Source organism: Gambusia affinis, linkage group LG06 (assembly GCF_019740435.1).
Source record: "Gambusia affinis linkage group LG06, SWU_Gaff_1.0, whole genome shotgun sequence".
NCBI lineage: Eukaryota > Metazoa > Chordata > Actinopteri > Cyprinodontiformes > Poeciliidae > Gambusia > Gambusia affinis.
In genome coordinates, this window is record NC_057873.1 from 15,162,362 (window position 1) to 15,182,415 (window position 20,054).

At 36.8% G+C, this 20,054-nt stretch overlaps 1 protein-coding gene across 2 annotated transcripts in view; it reads left to right on the forward strand.

Annotated features, from left to right (window-relative positions):
• The window catches only part of kcnab1a (potassium voltage-gated channel subfamily A regulatory beta subunit 1a), an 86,772-nt gene that overhangs the window by 58,422 nt on the left and 8,296 nt on the right, over window positions 1-20,054 (forward strand). For both annotated transcript variants that reach the window (XM_044120742.1, XM_044120743.1), the window contains exons 3-9: window positions 7,691-7,728; window positions 12,111-12,190; window positions 13,337-13,381; window positions 15,076-15,120; window positions 16,364-16,407; window positions 16,522-16,608; window positions 19,059-19,144. In XM_044120742.1, the coding sequence (XP_043976677.1) occupies window positions 7,691-7,728; window positions 12,111-12,190; window positions 13,337-13,381; window positions 15,076-15,120; window positions 16,364-16,407; window positions 16,522-16,608; window positions 19,059-19,144 (425 nt within the window). The remainder of the gene's footprint in view (window positions 1-7,690; window positions 7,729-12,110; window positions 12,191-13,336; window positions 13,382-15,075; window positions 15,121-16,363; window positions 16,408-16,521; window positions 16,609-19,058; window positions 19,145-20,054) is intronic.

A 20,054-nucleotide genomic window follows, 5' to 3' on the forward strand; every position in this document is an offset into this window, starting at 1 on the left:
GCATAAATACAAATAGCTGTAGAAAACATTTTCTCCTCACAATATGTTTGGACATAAAAACACAATAAAACACATTTAAGTTTGTGGTTGTGTGCAAAAATGTGAAATATTTTAGGGGGGTGAAAACTTAGCAAGGCACTCTTGGCGTATTATAGTAACAAGCACTACTCCCTGTCTGGCTGTATTTCAGCATGCCATTTTAAAATATTCAGAAACTGACTGCACATTGGTTTAAACTCTCTCACTATGGATCAGGAAGGAATTTGATCTCTGCTCACGTTCTGCTAACATCTAAGCAAAACATAATATAATTACACCTCAATTTACATCCCTCTAAAGATGTAAATTGACTCTGTCTGCTTGGAACTGAATCAGTTAAGCAAAGACCATCCAGAGAGAGGAACCTGGAGGATGGACTGATTGATAGGCAATTAACAAATTCATGAGAACGTTGGAGCAGGAGCAGCCTGCAGCCACTGATAACCCCCTTTTTCTGCCAACACACTGACCATGGGGTGTGCAGTGGCATGCTGTAAGCGCACACACACATACACACACGCACACCCGTACATACACACTTAGTTATTGGTTGGAATTATGGAGAGATTGTACAGAGTTTGTTTTTAATGCGAAAGCACATTTTAGGTTGTTGTTGCTAACATAAGAAAGCGCTCATGCAGAATTCATGAGCAGCATCATCTCAGCCTTTTTTATTGTCGTCTCACACTCTCAAAACGCATTATTCAGGTCCAGGTCTTCTTCCCTGGATTCTTGCTGCACTGATGCGGCGCTAATAATGTATTCTTAGAAAGTTCCCCAAGAAATTCCTGCAGTCCTGCAGTATGCAAGACAGCTGGATGGAGCATGTCACAGTGGTGCTTCTCAAGGAGAGATATCACATCGGCCACTGTCCTCACAACTTTTTGTTTTCTGCTGTTATCAGTTGCCAGAGGGTCAACCATCATCTCAGAAGTAAGGAGGACAAATATTTCAGAGGTCTATTGAGTGATTTATTATCTTCTCACATTCAATCGCACCTCTCCTTAGTAGCTAAAAACACCAACAGGGGTGCTGTATAGGGGGGAAACATTATGACAATTCTACGGGCCCCAGACCAAAAGATTTATTTATTTATTTTTTGTTCATAGAAGTAAAAAAAAAATAACTGGGGCCCTGTCAATTACAAAATTAATCATATTGCGTTTTCGAAGATTGTTTTTAGCAGTAAAAATTTTATGTTACCCCTCCCAGACCAAAAAGCAGACGACCATATTTGCCCTGAACCCCTCTGGATCTGCAATGATTCCTGCTTGGAGTGCTTGACGGGGGCGGTGTTCAGCAGCTGTCAGTGCCTGTTTGGCAAGAATGACTGTTACTATGCTGCTAAGAAAAATTATAAAATCAGGTTTTCAAAAGAAAAAAAAATAATGAGAGAAAAAGGTAAGAGTGTCAACTAATTTGTAACCTAGTTTTTCTCCGAGAGGTGAGTAGACTGTGTGAGATTATCAACTATTTAGCATAGTTAGCTTAGCTACAGACTGCTGTTTGCCTTCTTTTCACTAGCATTTAATGAATTAAGAAAAAAATACCAACATATTGATATATTTAACCTGTCCCTTGTGCCTTTTACTACTTAACATCAGGTGAGTCAGTCAGCAGCAGCTCTAACCCAAGTCCCTCCTGACCTGCCATCTCCTAAGTGAAATTAAAGCTGCAGTATGCCACTTTAATGTAATTTTTTTTTTAAATAATTGTTAAAACTGTCTTTATGTTGTGACAGTACGGCATGAGAGATAATCTGTGAAAAATCTATTTCCTTTGTCTTCTCCCAGTGCTAGAAACAACCAATCAGAGGCAGGAGGTGGGTTTTAGCGCTGTCAATCACAATCTCATGTGGCTGCTCATCCTTCTTCCCCCTCGCTCTGTGCTGTGCTGTAGCTAGCATAGCCTGTTGTAAATGCTCAGTCTAGTTATCATAGCTACCAATGACGGTAGTTAAACAGTTTTCCTGTAACAATAAGTTCTTTCTCCACCATTAGCACATTTAGCAGCAAGTGAATGAGGTTGATTGACAGAAGTAAGATCCTCCTACTAGTTCTGATTGGTTGTTTTGGCCAGAATGTTGCATTACTTTAACCAGTAATAGTGGTTTAAGGAGGAGGGGGAAGAGATTGATCTTTTCACAGATGGAGAAAACATATTATTTTTATTAAAGTTATATACTGCAGCCTGAATAAAATTCGACTACATAGTCTGGATTGCTTTATGTGTATTTTGAAAAAAATAATAATAGAAAAAATGTAAGCAACCTACTTTCATACTGTATGTGGGCTGCTGGATGTAAAATTCATGAGCAGTATCAGTATTGTGCTAGTATCAGTATTGAACCAAAGAAAGCAAGTGGCAAGCCTTTAAAATTGTGATGCTTTTTATGGGTCAAATAGACTCAAAATATTATAACAACAGCTGCGCAGGGGGGCCCAATCTAATTTTTTGTCAAGGGGCCCAAGATTTCTGGTGGCGCCCTTGAACACAAATAAACATTAACAGCCACAGTACAGCACAAGGGGACCGACTTTAGTTTTCTAAGCTAACTAAATCTAAAGTTTTAGCTGCTACACTCTGGTTGAGTGGACACAATTATGTTTGGAGAGCTACAGTAGGGATGTTTCAAATCCAGAACTCGAGGGTCAGTGTCCTTCAACTTTTAGATGTGTCTCTGCTTCAACACACCTGAGTCAAATAATGAGGTCATTAGCAGGACTCTGGAGAACCGCTGCTGTCCCCTGATTTCAGATGAGCAGAATCGGATCCTGGTAATAACATACTGAGGAAGACGTGTAAGAACTTTGATTTTGTTGAAAGCACTTAATCCATTTACACTACCTGCACAGGGATTGTGATACAGAACTGAAAATCCTACACAGGAAATGCTGTGAGTTGTAAGGCAAATTACTTTGGTTCTGTTGAATTGCCATACTAAAATCGTTTAAATTATGTAACCATGATTAAATGATTTGTTGGATGTTTAGAAATCTTTCAAAATGGTTTTAATCATGGTAACATACAAGAGATCCTGAATTTGGATGCATCTGGTGGAGATCATGTGCCAAGGTCAGGTTATTTTCAAAGCTACAAAACATTTTCTGTCACTTCTGTGGTTTTAAAAGAATTTTATTGAAATACTTAAAAAAAAAGACCTTTTTCAGACGAGCACATTTGAAAAGCAACTGACTGCAGAAAGGAGACAGGCTGACTGATCACTAGTAATTTTTGACTTCTTATACTACATTAGTTTATAATAGCTGAACCTCAAAAATGTATATTCTGTGCAATAAGTACTTGAAAACTGATTTTTTCCCCCATAAATCTAACTAATGTGAGTAAGCAGCAAACTTACTCACATTAGGTTAGGTGAGTACAAATGTTTATCAGTTAGGTTGATAAAAGTTTAAAAACTTTCAAATGAGTATGAGCAACTGCTGATTTTGCCCTTACATTTTCATTCTGTGTCTTTTTGTTTTTTTACGCTGTATAGAGTAAAATGAACATATTGTATACTGTTCACTATTTTTGTTGTTTTCAAAAGGTAGAAAAAAGGCTGAGCGATATAACAGCAGAAATAAAAAAAGAAAATCAATAAGGCTTGAAGAGCAGCAGACAGGATAAAGTGATGCAACTGAACTGAAAATAAGTGGATAAGTGAGGATACAAAAATGATCTTTAACTCACTATGCTGGATGAGGACTTATCTCGCAGTATATTTCTATCCCTTGAGAACAAAAACAACTTGGTCAAAGCTTTGTTCAAGTCTGGAGGATTTTTATGCACTTTTTCTAAATATATTCTAGTTTTATTTGTGTTTGTTAGCATCATTAAACCCCTGTTGGCTCAAGTTTCTGCATCTCTGTCTGAGTATGAGCAACTCTTGGTTCCTGGATGTCCTCAGTAACCTGTGTCTTGTCTGCCACCTGTGTCTATTCTCTCACCCACATCCACACACTTAATCACTTCTACTATTACAAATAGCCTCCATTAATTACTGTCACGTCCTCTGCTCAGCATCAGTCTCAATATCAAGTTTCCTGCCTTTCTGGACTTTAGTTTTGTCCTGCTGAACTTCCTGCTCCTTCCTCACCTTAAGTTTGTTTAATGAAGATTTTTTATTTTAACTATTCCTGTGTTGTCCAGTTATTATTCATGGTAAACATAAAGAAGGCTCGCAGGTAATTCAAAGGGCCTGTAGCACAGGAAACTGATTTCTGTTTTAGGGGAAAAGAAACCAAAGACATTGAGTTCTGATAGTTCAAAAGCCAGGTTTGTCATGTAAGTTCCCCTAATTACCCGTGAACAATTGGGAAATACTTTTGTCTCTTGATGTCGAACATTGGGAGAGACATCTCCAAAATACTTATTCTTGTAATTGCAATGAAATAAGCTTCTACATAGTATTGACTCATGGGAGCTGAGAACAAACGCACTCCCCCTCTGTTCAGATGTTTGTTAGAAAGATAGTTTTAAAGCCAAGTGTTTCTTTTCACTTCAGCCACAGCTACTTTGATTTGTTTTGGTTCTTACAACAATTATCAAGAGGTCGGTTCGTTCTAGAAATTTTTGTGACGTGAGTAGGCATGACTAAGCTTTGCTTTTTGCAGCCAGGCTGTGTGAAAAACTGACATAGGAAAGTTGGGTGTAAATTGAAGCCCCACAAAGCGTTTACTTTGAACACGTATCAATCATCACATGATATCTAATGTAAATTAGGGTTAAAAGAACTTAAAGGGATAACACCTTTTGCCAAGATTGTGCCTTTTTGTAGAATAACTTGTTTATAAGAAGCAGTGTTTATCATAGGGCATGATATTGCTATAAATATAATAGTTACCATCTTCCCCAGTTGTTTACTAGAAGTTAATTAGAGCTTGGTTGAGTTGAACTCGTCACAGTTTCTGCTAGAGATGCTAAAAGGTCACTGCATTAACTAAAGCTCCAAAGCAACATCAAGTGACACCTTCAGCAGTTTCCATCTTTAGCTTGATGTAATCAGGGCTTTAGTTTCCATCAAACAGAAGGCTGAGCTTGGGTCATGAGCAGCAGCAGCCTTGACATTAGAGCTCTGCAGGCTTGTCATCCCACGCTGAGTCTCAAACAGAAAGCCCAGAGCTGCGACCGGAGTCCGTCAGCAGTGGTTACGTCTCCACCGCTCCGGCGTCAGATTAGAGAGATGATTGAGCACTGGCATACGTGTAAAAAGCTTGTGCGTGGAATGTGGTTAAAGGTAGCAACATGTATTATGAAGCTGCACTGCAGCATTGTAAGGCCGCGCTGTAATGGCTCTGCTTCACGCTGCATTTGAGGATAACCAAAGCTGCCATTGTTACTGATGTTAACAATGTCCTATTGAGACTTCTCCTTCAGGCACTGACGTTGCTTCAGCCCGTCACTCCTCTGGTGAACAAAACTCTGATTGCCATTCTGCTGGTGATATATGTCAAAATTCAGAACTTTCTGTTCCTTATTAGATTGTAGTAATGCAATGACTGGCTCTGTTACGGCGCAACAGAGCCAGTGTGTCTTTAGGGTGCCATCTGTACAGAATAATGAGCGCCGCTATATCATTATTTCTCCTCTAGTGGGATGTGCAGATAGGATTTTTGTTTTTATTCCAGAGTTTTATGAAAGTATAGAAGTGGAGGTCAGTAAAGTTAGAGAAAGAACAACCTCTTTGTATAAAATGTTCAACATTTGGATGAGAGATTTAGTATCCAAAGTAGAACAAGGGAGGAGCTGATTCTTTTGAGCTTATGAGTGGCCAGACATAATCAAAAACAGTGAGTACCTAAATTGTTGCATTCTTTGAAGGAAAAAAAATTTTTTAGCTTTTTTTCTGTTTCCATTTTGTTTTGTGGAACCTTTCAAATTTAATGACACTTCAAGAACAACAGTGAAAACATTTTAGCTAGCATCCTTCACAAGAAAATGAGATGTACAGTACAGACCAAAAGTTTGGACACACCTTCTCATTGAATTCAATTAGAAAGTGTGTCCAAACCTTTGGTCTGTACTGTAGTTAAAGTTACACTGTTGTAATATTTTTTCATTCATGTGAGGACAGATTTTCCTTCTCAGGTTTTTAGAAGTTCTTTGTACAGCCTACATGTAACATGGCATCTACGTTGTCATGTTTCCTGCAAATGCTTCTCTGATTGATGCACTTGAGACACAACACATGGCTCAGATTTTTATTTGTAAGAAATGTTATGAAACAATTATTTATTGTAATGCTATTGAAATCCAAATAACAAAATGTGAATAAAAATGTAAACAAATAAAGAGGAAAGGTTTTACAAGACAGACCCTTATAGTTTAATCAAAAGTCTAAATGCCACAGTAATGTTGTCTACAGGAGCTGAATGTAGTTTATACACATTTTTAACAGATTCCAGTTGTATGTCTGACACCATTAAGTTTCACTAAGTCACTTAGAGGTCTTTCTTAAAGAATAACTGAGTCTGGGAGAAGATTGCAAACATAAATACCGTCACAGCTCATGATATTCATTATAATCTATTCAGACATTGAAAAAGAAACAAAAAAATATATCTAGCTTATTTTACTTCTTTAATTGTATTGGTCAATCGAGCTGGACAGTATTTTGAAATGATCAGAATCTCCAATCACCTGTCCTTCTGTCCGCCCATCCATCATCTTCAACTTTTTTGAGTTCATGTTATAGAGGTAATAGATCCACAAGGGAAACACAGATATCCTTCTCCCCAGCGACAATATCTGACTCTATTAAGAAAATAAATGTTTGGAGAACATGATCTGTAAATAATTTATCATCACAACAGCAGAATAATAATATTAATGTAGGTTCTTGAAATGTCTGGGAAGGTGATACTAAAAAATTTGTTCAAAAGAATAACTGAAACAAAGTTAGCTTACTTTGAAAACCAAAATCTATAAATAATCATTTTCCTTTCAACAAAAGTTACCTATAAATGTTCCATAAGCATTCTCCATGATATTTTATTGTCCACTTTTATGAGTTTCTTTATAAAATTTAAAATTTCTTTGCAGGCAGCATAAATATTTTTGCCGGTTCTACCGCTTTGTGTATTTCTGTGACTCCCTCTGGAGACAGTTTTCAAAAAGCGCAACCTGTTCTGACATAAGCTGAATAGGAAGCATTTTCTTCCAGGTATGTATTCACCAAGGAACTGTGCACTGAGGATTTACTGTCTCCTCCTGAAAGTGGAGGATCACCCTTTTGTCTGGCTCTACCGTTTTGTCTGCAAGGCCCTTGGGGACCTGTTGTCCAGATGTGCACTCTTCACACACAGATAGGCACGCAGTCAGAAAATGGACATAAGGAGAGGGAAGGCAAGGTCCTCTAAATATGCATGACAGTGGCAAACAGAAACAGTCACCCGTAAAGACAGAGTGACTAACGGGCATTCACACAAGGTGATCCCTCAGCCCTGAGAGGCGGCGCTGAACGGTACAGATTCTTCTCTCTGGAGCCTGACAGCCTCCATCGGCTGGTGTGACAATGCAGGGATTAGTTGTGTTTACTGCAGGATGTCAGAGCCAAACACAGAGCAGCACTGACAAAAAGACTGGCAGTGGAGAAACGGTGATGAAATTCCCAAGTGATGAGAAGTCTCTGTTTTTCCCTCTCCTGCAGGTACTTGGGTGACATTTGGAGGACAGATAACAGACGAGGTATGAAAAACATCCCCATGTTTTATTCCTGTTTTTATGTATTACTTCTTCAGGGTTTTCCACCTTCAATCTGACATAAATTAAAAAAAAAAAAAAAAAATTGAGCAAAAAAACTTCCAAATCATCACCTACCTAAAATAATGACATAATATTTTTTTTCTTCTGTTGGCCATTATGGGATTTAGAAAAAATTATATCACTTTTGGCAAAAAGTTACTCAGGCCATTATTTTAAAAAGGTGGTTAAATAATCTTGAAAATAATAGTCTCATTAAGTCTGCTGGTATTACACATCTTTATATTCACAAACTCCTTTCTGTTGCTACTTTGAGTACAACTTTGGACTTAGGAGGAATTTGACAATGAAAATAAAATCTCTTTTCATGTTTCAGTCAGACACCTGACAATTTGGGATCAATAGTACCTATAATCCATCAAAATAACTTAATGAACCTTGGGAAATCAACAGAAGCATAATGCTTATAGTACCTTCGTTTACTGTGGGTTTGATTATGCTTGATGGGTTTTTCTTTTATGGCTTAGCTTTTGGATGAGTAGCCTGAAAGTTTAAGTTTGTTTTCCAAGGTCTGAAAGAGTTTGGCCCATCTTGAAGGAAAGGAATCCTGTTGGAGGATGAGGATGTTCATGAGGAGAATATAGCCGACTGCCATCACACGTAAAACACAACCACAAAGCAGGCATTCACAAAATCTTCAGAAAACCTTTTATTCGTCTGAAATTAAGTCAGATGAAGCATTTCCTGTTTTATGGCTACTTGCTAAACTTGTGAACAATGACAGAAGTTTAAAAAAAAAACTTCTAGGAATATAGAAAAATCTGTGATGTGATCATCATTCCTTCAAATCAAGATAATTCATTTTTAAATGAGAAATGAATGTATACAAAGTCAAAGTTGGGTAATTGCATAACATGAAAACTTTCAAAACACCACTGTGCTTTTAGAGGCAAAGGACACATACTATACATGTACGTATGTGAACACAGGTCCCCTTCACGCTCTTGCTGATTTACATTAATATTATTTGATGTCGGGTTCAGGTTCCTGACCCGGGTCATCAGATCCTCGTACACATAGTGACAGAAAAGGGAGCAGGGCTGATCCCGGAGGTCAGAGAAAGAAAATGCTTATGTAACTGAGTCATTTTTCCTACCTAAGGGCTGAGTGCCGTCTAGTTACATGATGACCCCTTGAAATGCTGCACCCTTTTTCACTCCATTATTCTGTATGTCCCTGGTGCCAACACCAATGTCACTCATATTTCTCAGTAACTTCAGGCGACTTGAACAGCTGAGAGTTATGAGGGAAAAGCTTGTTAATGCACACCGAATCAGTTTTAATACTACAGTGCATGTCTAGGAAAAAAACAACAAAAAAAGCATATCCAGATTTTCGTTTTAGTGCAGCTGACAGAGGGTCTCTGCATAAGTAAACATTTGCTCCGTTTCTATTACAAACGTGAGCAAAACGTTGTTGGTATTTTGCTAATGTAACGTCCCCCCCCCTTCCACAATTTAGCAATTGTGGTGTTTCGATTAAGGAATGCAATTAAAATCATAATTAAGGTATGAGATGTAGTTACATGAGAGCCACGGTACTATTGGTCATCATTTATGTTGGCATCTTAATGAGGCGTTGCAGCAACAAGCCTCTTATTGTTAGGAGTGGCTACATGTGCAGCGTTTTTGGAAAACTTTCATTGGCAATTTTGCAGAAAAACTGAACTCTTGTCCAGGTAGATCAGTGCCTACAAAACAAATCATGTTGCTGCTGCATAGCGACAAACTAGTGAGATTCATATGAGAAAGACTATTTTCCGTTGCAGTCTTGTAAGATACAACAGTTTAGATAGAGCTGATAAAGGACTTCATCCTAGATAAAAAATATTTTATTAAAAAATAGTTTTTACAGAACCGCTGTATGTTGTCAACCTCAGTACAATAACAACCTCTGAAATGAATTAATCTCTATTATAGTAGAGTTATGGTCTTTTTCCTCTGCCTCCTAGTCAGTGCGGCTCGACTTGACCAGAAACGTTTTCATGTCACCAATCTCTTTTTTTAAGAATTACTTCACTGGAGTTCCAGGTGTTGAGATAAAACACTCACTAATCTGTCGTTAAAATGTCGTTATAAATGTCTGTCAAACATTCAGCTTTGGTAGGAAGTTAATAAAAATTTCTCGTTGCATTGAAGAAGTGGCCTCTGTGTTGCATCAGATGTAAAACTCCAGAAAAACTAGAAGTCGTGGATTACTTATTGGGAGTTATTAGAAACTCTGATCAACCTGAAGCAATAAAATCTAAATTAAAAAAAGGAACTGATGTGATTGTCTGTGGAAGACTTGATGAATCCAAAGAACTGCATGGCGTTCTGTCGGGTTATGTAGTCCCCCATCGCATAGTTAAATACCATAAATGCCATGTCCCATAAATTAAGGTATATAAACCTCTTATGTTTGGGTTCTGTAAATAAATGAATAGCTTGCAGTTGATATTTAAAAAATACTTCATCTAAAAGTCATTACTCATAGTTTTTAAAGTCATTTTTTGTGTATTTAAGGATAGTTCTATTCCTGGTTTCCAGACAGAAAGTTCAAGAGTGTGTGGGTAAGCAAGTATACATTGCTTACTCATTCAAAAAGGTCAAAACCAGATCTATAAATTGCAGAGTGAGTTTTAGAAAGCCTTGGTGTTGCAGCTCTGATTCTAATGCAGCCTGGAGTTTGGAGGTGAGGAAGCAGCACCGTCATAAAGTCCTCTCTCGCTGCTGTGTGGGTAGGATGTGGGAAGATGTGGCGGCCTTGGATCTGGGGTTGTGAGAGAGAAAAATGATGGTTTTCATTGTTCTCCCTCTGTCTGTCAAGCTTTTGTTTTCTATGAACCTTTGCAGACCAGGAAAAACAAGAAGCCTGAGGTGTTGCCAGCATAATATTTCTGAAACATTTAGTGACTCACTTATTTACCAATGAGAGTGGAAAAACATGGCTTTCCAGTTTATGCACCTAGTTAAGAGCAACAATTTGTACAAAAAGGTAAATATAATATGTTATAGTAAAAAGCCCTGGTGTTCCAGACATATATGTTTACTATTTTCTACAGTGTTTGACCTTTTCGTCACATAAAGGACAAGTTGCCCTTTGGAGAGTGATTCTAGTCATTGTCTCAGCCTTTGTTTCTTATTAAGTCTTTACATCTCTCACCTCCACATTTATCAAGTTGACAAGTTTAATACCTTTTTGCTTCTTGTGCACTTCTCTTTTTCTTTTTGCATCATTCAACTTCCATCATCTCACCAACTTTTAAATTACCTTCCAACACTGGACCTTTGTGAATAGAAGAGCTAGGTGTTCCTTCCCTATAGTAATGATCACTCTCTGGTACCCAGAGTTCTGCGTTCTTCATTATTTTTCTTTTTATTCTGCTCTACCTGTCCTAAGGTCTGTCCAGGACTCAGAGACTCTTACTGAGTCACTTAAAAGTGAGAATGTTGTTCTCCATGTCCCTGTATATGAATGGACTTTGAAAGTTTCTCTTAATTCAACACTAAATTACACAACCTCTTAATGTCAAGCACCTTCAGCACCTAGTAGATCTTTCATTGCTATTGTGTTGGCTAGTAAAATGCGATTGATAGCCAGACATGACCTTCTGGTAAAGTTCCTAAATCTATAGATTTGAAGTGATGTTGGGGGAAAAAAAAACAGTTGACCAAAATTAATCCATAGCAAAATCCACTCCTAAAGAAAACAACTACATAAATTCCTTGTTTCTAAAACTTGTTGAAACAATTGGTTCTTCGTTTTCTTCTATTACCCTGTTCATAGCGTTGACACCTCTTTATTTTCCATGACCAATATTTCCCCCCCCCACACTTTAGGTAACTCAATTAAATTTAAGCTGCAGCAACTTCACAAGTTGGGCAACAAGCTTTATTAAGCTCCTTATTAAGATCACGTTGCATTTCTGTTTGACGAATCATTATTTCCTGAAGACGTTCATGCATTTTCAGCTGCTGTTGGGAGGGTAAAGCTCTGTTACTAAATTCTGTATTTAGGCTGAGGATCGCCATAAATATAAGCTACATAAATGAGTTACTTTAAATAGTATTCATGCCCTGCAGAAGCCTCCCAGCTTAAATGCATCACTAATGTTTAGATAAAATCTACTGTGTCATGCTTTTATTAGTTGTCCTAGTTTTCATGGTTTTATCAATGTTTAATTCACTCTTTTGAAGAATTTTTTTTATTAAGAAGCATCTAAATGATTAAATAAAAGATCAACAGGTGGAAAAATATTAAAACTGGTTAATAAACTGACCTCATATTCTCATTTCTCCCCTCTGCGTGATCTGACATCTTGGCAGGTTGCAGAGCAGCTAATGACCATCGCCTATGAGAGCGGAGTCAACTTGTTTGACACAGCCGAGGTTTACGCAGGCGGCAGGTGGGTGTTGTCTGAACCTCAGAGCTTGAATGAAGCGGAGCAAACGCCAGTTATATATTTCACTTACTGATGTGTGACTGTGGATTGGAGGTTATCTTTTATTTAAATTTGAAATTGGCTGTAGGTTTTAGACGCACACATAAGAGAGTTTTTGATTTCTGGGGGGGAAAATGCATGTCATACATAATACACTTTTGCAAGTGGCTTTCTGTTCCCTGTGAAATATTTATTTACAATCATTTTAACTTGGATAGCTTTTAGTAAGGATATTGTTTAGCTTTGAAGCATTTAGACTAATATTACTTTTGGTCAAAAATGGAAAAAGACAATATTTTGAGATAATATACTGATCCAATATGCTTAGACTGAAGTGTACACAGTTCAGGCAAGCTGGAACAAATGTCACAGTATGTTTCTAATAACATCTTTTAAAAAATTTTTCATATATTCCAGACACAAACTTTAATGTATCTTGTAAGTTTTTTTTATAATAGAGAGCACCACAAAATACTACAGGACATTTAGACATGGTTGGAAAAATGCCATGAAAAGAACCATTATTAACACAAGAAGTCATGTTTACAGTATAAAACCTTTCAGAGGACCCAGTAAAATACAGTGTTGGCAGCATCATGCTATTCTTTCTTCACTGGGAACAGGAAGGCAGGTCAAAGTTGATGTAGCAAAATATGAAGCTGCAAAATATTTGAAACTGGGGCAGAAGTTGACCTTCCAGGAGGGCAACGACTCCGTACACACAGCCAGAGCTACAGTGTAGTGGTTTTGTTCAAAGCACATTCACTGTTTCAATGACCCAATTAGAGTCCAGGACTAAATCCAATTCAGAGTCTGTTAAAATATTTGAATGGAAATGTTCCACTTTACAATTATGTACTGGTCTTTCACATTCATTTCCAAATAAATACAAGTAACTGAAGTGAAAATGTTAATGGGGAATGAATTATTTTGAAACACATTGAACATTGAGTGACATGGGGTTTCCATGAAATCTTTAAGGACACACTGTAAAAATTGTTGCCCTGTCCAGTTCAAAAGCAGGAGATTGTATTGTTGATGTTGTGCTAGAAACAGTTCTGCCTTTAAAATGCAGCTTGATAGCCCCGCCTCATTTGTTTTGCCTTGCAGGGCCGAAATCATTCTAGGAAACATCATCAAGAAGAAGTGCTGGAGGTAATGAAGACATTAATGTATCAGATTGAGTTAACAGTTCAGTGTGTAAAGAGACACGTATGTAGAAAGACAACATGCTTGAGGTTTTAAAGCCTGAATGTTCAGAGTATAGCAAACATGATCCTTGCTATGTTTTTGTGTTGTAATTTAAAGTTAGATCTTAAATCTGCCATATATTCACACATACACATTATATCAGAACTGCAACATACAATATTCAATGTGTGAGTGTTCGCCTGCAGGCATTTTCATATGGGATCACCTCCTAAGTTACAATAATTACATTTTTATTCAACGTGATGTTGTGGATGTTATAGAATTGTTCAAATTATGCAAAAGCAAGTAATTATGGATGCATAAGCTGAGTTACCTTTTTGCACATTTCCATTATTGAAAACAAGTGTGTCTCTGTGTGACATAGTGCTGGACACAGGCGCTGCAGTACGTGTGGGAACATTTAGCTGCTGCCACTTTGTTCTGATTTGGCTCCGTCATTATGCCGCTCACAGTGGTGTCATGTACTGGGCTGACTACATTACACTGGTGGGCGTTTTGATGTGGCTACAGTTAAGACACACTGAACCTGACATTTCAGACTGAGTGTCCTCATGAATGTGGGGAGAGGAGAATTAGTGGTGCAGGAAAAAAAAAAAAAACGGCAGCCGAGTAAGGCTATCAGTTTGTATTATGTTTATGTCAATAATACCACACAGAGCTACAATATGTGCAGCCATATATTGATTTGTCCCATGATGCTGAAGTTTGTGTCTTTCAAAATTTTGACCCAAAATGTTTAACAGATAGAAAATTGAAACTGGTTTTCACTGTTTTCTAACAAGGGAAGACAAACAAAATGCTAAATATTCACGCATATCCTTTTCTATGCTGCATCTGGTTAAACACAAGATAATTTTAATTTTAATTTATTTTTAACACCCCAATTTCTTTTTGTCTTTTAATGAAAAATTATGCTATAGGATGTCTCATTTCACAGAAGCATTGTACAAATAACATTTTTTGGCGTTAATAAGAAAGTAATTGAATCAATTTTTAGACCAAAATTTACTCTAAACTTTCGACTCATCACGGGATTCAACTCTGTCAGATGCAGCAGCTAAGGCCACCTGTATGGAGAGTGAATAGTGCCAAATTACAACGAATATAATAAATAACTTACAAAATACTCATCTAAATGTGTGATTAATTCTGAAAGCTGGACATTAACACAAAAATAATTTAAATAATAATGTGCCTCAACTCAATTTATTAATTTAATTTGAAAATCTATATTATTTAATCGTTAAATAATATACAGCTCTGGAAAAAAAGAGATCACTGCACCGAACCTCATTACAAACCTCCTGGTTATTCCAACAAATATTCCACCAGAGCTGTAGTTCCTGTTCTGCAGCACATCATGAATTAATTTAAACCATCAACTTCACCCATCAAACAGATTAGGTCTTCTTCTATACAGACCCTGATGTCTTGTTCTAAACAGCAAATAATCCCACATTGATGAATGTGTTCATGTTGTTGGACAAGGGAACCTCTCAATCACTTAACGCAATGTGGAGAAACTGCAGCAGAGTCCATTTTGTCTAAGTAGAGAACACAGTGAACCACTCTGGTGCAGTTTGTGTCCCAAGGTCATGTTGCTCCTGTTTCCTCTTTATTTCCCTCCATCATTTTAGGAGGTCAAGCTTAGTGATCACAACCAAGCTTTACTGGGGAGGAAAGTAAGTAAGACAATTCACCTTTATTCAGATAAATGTCTGATTGATTCTCATTGGAAATACATTTTTTGACATAAATTATTGGTAAAATACTTTTTTGTCATTTTGTGATCAGATCAAGCATTTGTTACATGAGTAAGTCGTCTTTGTCACCAAAGACGATTAAAAATAGCGTCAATACATATGATGCTGCGAATGAGGATGTTCTCAAAGAGCCTGTGTTTCATTTGTCTGAAAAGTCAAAATGTTAATATGGTAGTGCCTTAAAATGAAACATTGAACAGATAACCTCACTAATTACCCAACAAGTTCCAAACTCCTTGATATTGGTAGCTACCTAAAAAGTATGATGAGCAAAGCTCATAATATTACGCACTGAGAGGATAGTATTTTCTCATTCTGCTTTCTTGCTTATGCAAATTTATCAGAATTGAAAATTTATAAGTGATTAAATTATTATAGCTGTAATATTCAATGGGATTATTTTTTGCAGCAGTTAGGAAAGCTGTTTCATTCATCTGTTATGATGCAATACAGTGCTATATTTTTCTTTCATAATTAAATTTTAAATACTCTAAGACTGGTACAGTCTTTGCGACCTGAGAATCTCATACCAGCTGATGATCAGCTGCATCATATTAAAAACTGCATTGCATTAGGAAAGCAACACATATAACAGTTCCACTATTTCTTTCTTTTTCTTTCTTTTTTTTTTGTATGTCTGAATCAGACATGTTGTATTTAAAAGGGGGGAATTACATCCTACTATTTTCATCAGTGTGTAATATTTGTGAGTTTCTGAGACGAGTTTAGTTTTTTGTGCAATCTGTAGTTTTGCTCTGTTAACAATTTGAAACCAAGTAAAAGAGATAAAGAAGAAACCTGTTTTCTAACACTTAGACAGATGAACTCCAACACTCAGAGGATATCAGACTGTTTGGATAGACCTGCTTTCTGTGTCAGGTGATAAGTAGAAAGCTATTCTCAAGAGGTTGGAGAAAGTTTTTTACATTCCTGCAGGGAAGATTCAAACCTCCATCTATTCCTGCCAAGCTGTAAATATGATGTTAATTAACATTTATCCATTTACATAAAACATCCCGAAATGTTCATTTTAGTTGCTATATGTTTGAGTGACCCACATAATTGAAAGATGAATTTCAGGGGGGGGGGGGGGGGAAACAATTTTTTTTTCTTTTAAAGCTGACAACTGATTCAGCTTTGTGACTTTGTTTTGTTTTATCAGAGCCGAGACAGAAAGAGGATTGTCTAGGAAACACATTATTGAAGGTAAAATGTTATTTCTTGATTACCTTGAGTTTATTATAAGCTTAAAAACAAAAATCTCTTCTAAACGGACTTTAAAACGTTCCATTTAGCTTTATATTTTTGTTTATCTCTCAGGTCTGAAAGGTTCCCTACAAAGGATGCAGATGGAGTACGTAGACGTAGTTTTTGCCAATCGCCCAGACAGCAATACTCCTATGGAGGGTGAGTCTTCATATCCATATTCATCTGTCTAACTCAGGGAAATCATGAAAAGTCTCTTTCACAATGAAACACTGTGGAACCTCAGCTGTTCTGCTGCAAAGCATGATTGGCTTCTCATCCTGGTAAAATTTTAGCTCTTACAAATTGTATTGTAAATCCCATATGCTCCATATTTCAGAGAAAATTTGCTTATTTCTTCACAGCTAGATCCACATAAAATAGGTTTTTAGAGAATACAACATACACTAAATAAGAACAAGAATGACGACAACTTTAATGACTGACTTTTACTGATACCAATGAATTTAACTTAACTCCTTATTTGTTCTTCTAAAAGGCCTAAAATGTAGCTGATAAAGTATATTTACTCTTATTTGGTAGTTTACATATGATTAATGGTTTTCACTGTATTTGAAAATGTGCTGGAAATTAATATAGTGTTTGGATCTGAACACCTTATTGTGGAAACCTTGTTTTCTTCTCTGGTTTAGCGGTGTGAACTGTGGTTCTGAAAAAACAACAAAGACTTCTCCCTTTTCTGATCCCAGCCGCTTCTTATTGATTGCTTTTTTCTTGCTCATTCCCCCCTCTATGAACCCTCGCTGGTCACTTCCTCCTTCAAGCATCAAAAATGTTGTCCTGCTTTCCACAGACTTGTTTTGTACTCACTCCCACCACATGGTCCGGAAATTGTGTCAGGTTGCATTTAAACGTGAACCCAGCATGGTTAGAAAACACAGACAAAATGTCAGGAGGGCAGGATGAGGGTTGGAAACAAACAGCAGGAACAAAGAAATTGACATTTTGCTGTTTCATTGCAGCATGTTATTTCCTTTGCCAGGAGGCAGTTTAGAAAGACAGGTTATTAATTATCTCTTGCTGAATGAAAAGGAAAAAGAAAAGCATTTCTTTAAGCTCTGCTGGATCTTTTGGACTTTGCTTTTATGCTAGTCAGCGTTTGCACGTTCCCTCCTCCCGCCCTAGAACTCTGTTGCTATTATTTGTTTTCTCATTATTTGTTTTGTTACTACACATTATCTGCTGTCTTGCCAAGAACTACTTGTGCGAAGTGAAAAATAAGAGTCCCGCCACAGTGATGGATGGTGCTATAATTGGAGTGAGCATATTGTGATGATGAATAACCATAATGACGGCCCTAATTTGAGTTTTTGTTGGGCCTGACTGCTCCCGGCTTGCCCAGTCAGCAGTGTTTGAGTTTTAATTACTCTGTTAAAAATGCAGCATATTGAATGCGATCACAGGGGCTTTGAGTATGTGAGCTTGTTAGAAAATCCTTGAGTTTTATAAGTTTGGGACAAACCAATTTACAGGTAGCAGCATTTTTTTTATTTTTTATTTTTTCACAAAAATAGAACTAAATTATGAACTCCTGTCCTCAAGGGATGGTATTTTCACACTACCATCATTGAATACAGGATGACCGAGAAATTCTCAGTCATTCTGTATTCAATGATGGTATTATTCTAGACTGGAAAGTTTGCACAAATAAAACGCCTCCTCTGTCATTGCTTCTTCTCTCTTTGGCTCTGTCTCACAGTGTCTGATTATTCTGTGGATTATTCTTACTATTGGGTAATCTGATAAAACAAGTAGCACATTCTGCAGATTTTTCTAGTGACCTTTTAGGGTTACAAGTAAAAAGGAAAATGAAAATAAGCAAACTATTAATATTAATTTTTTCAATAGAAAACATAAATATCTCATTACTAAAAATGCATTAACAAAGATTCCTTCACTATACGCTTGATAATTTGCAGCTAAAACTACTTCTAACTTCAACATGTGAAAAGTTCAGCCCTGTTTCATTTAGCATCAACACAGTGCAGATTTTGACTGGTTTTTCAATTAGCCAATGAATGATTGGATAGCAAAAGGTGCTTAATAAGAGATTTTTTAAACTTTTTTTTTTTTTTTTTTTTACAGAATTTTAACTTGGTAAAACTTAATTATACAACTAGAGGAGTTCTGGGTAAAATATATTTATAAACAAAGAAGGTTTTTTTTTATCTTAATGTATACATTATTTGTACAATATCGGCTCTGAGAGTGTTCTTTCAGCAAATGGCATGTATAAGAAAATTACAGATTAATTGAAATTGATTAATCAAAATTCATTTGATTAATTGTTTCAGCCCCAGAATATGTTCTTCTCTTTTATGTATACTTGGGGAAGAAAAGAACACAAACCAAACTTGTAGCGGCCTTTCATCTAGAAAATATTTCTTTTCTCCTTTCATGACTGAAACTCATTGGAAGCGACTATTTAATGCCTTTTTAATCCTGTAAAAGGATCGACAGTGTTTTTGTTTTTGTTAACATTAGATGACTATTGTTCTGTTGTTAACACTTCATTTAGTGAATTAAATCAATGACTTGCCTACGGTCTATCCAGCTGATTGATATTATTTAAAATGCACTTTTTTCTGCAGAAATTGTTCGAGCTATGACCTACGTGATAAACCAAGGCATGGCCATGTATTGGGGGACGTCTCGGTGGACAGCTATGGAGATCATGGTAAGTACCTCTCAGCTTTTCTTAAATGTCTCTAGCAGATTCTCTTGGAGTTACTAAACTAAAAGAGGAAAGTATCTGAAATAATTCAACGCAGTGTGGAACATTCTAGGAAAGTAAAACCAGAACACATCATCCTCCTGAGTGCTAAAGATTACATTTTCAGTCTAAACTTGTTATGAAGTCACATCCCAGTATAATTAAAAGCTAACACTGCCTTTACTTTAACGCTAGAATTATAATTTATTTCATATAACATTAGCGTCCTTGACCAGGACTACAATGGTTTACACAATTTCAGCTGCAATACGAAGGATTTTAAACACATTTTTGGTCACCTGAAGAGCGTCACACTGAGCATGTCTCTAGGACTGGCTGGTTGTGCCACATATGAAGCTCTGGATCGCTCTATGTTGTGTTCATTGAGCTCCGGACTGGGATTTTTCTTTTTGTTTTAAAAGATTCTAAAAGCCAAATTATCATCAGTGATCCTAAAATTTGGAAAATTTCCACAGAAACCTCGTTCTGGACGATCACGTTGCCTTTCTGACAGCTTTCACATCAAACCCACGTTTCCGCTCACTTCTTGACAGCAGGAAGTGAAAAATGAACAATAGACAAACTTTTCACAGCACATAATGTGACTGCTGCTGTATGTGAAAACTACATGGCTTTGTATTCAGTCTATGCTGAACAATGCTACTTACAAGGTAGTTACACCAACATGTCACTTTCTGTTGTTTGATCCAGTCTCCTTTAAGATAAGTTTTATCATAACATTATTGCTAGTTGTCAGGTTTGACACCTATTAAAGACAAATTTAACAAACACAAGAAAGACAAGAGAGTTAGATTGTTTTGTACTCGCGAGGAGAAACAGCCAGAGATATGTTTTCAGTTTCCGCTTCTGAAAA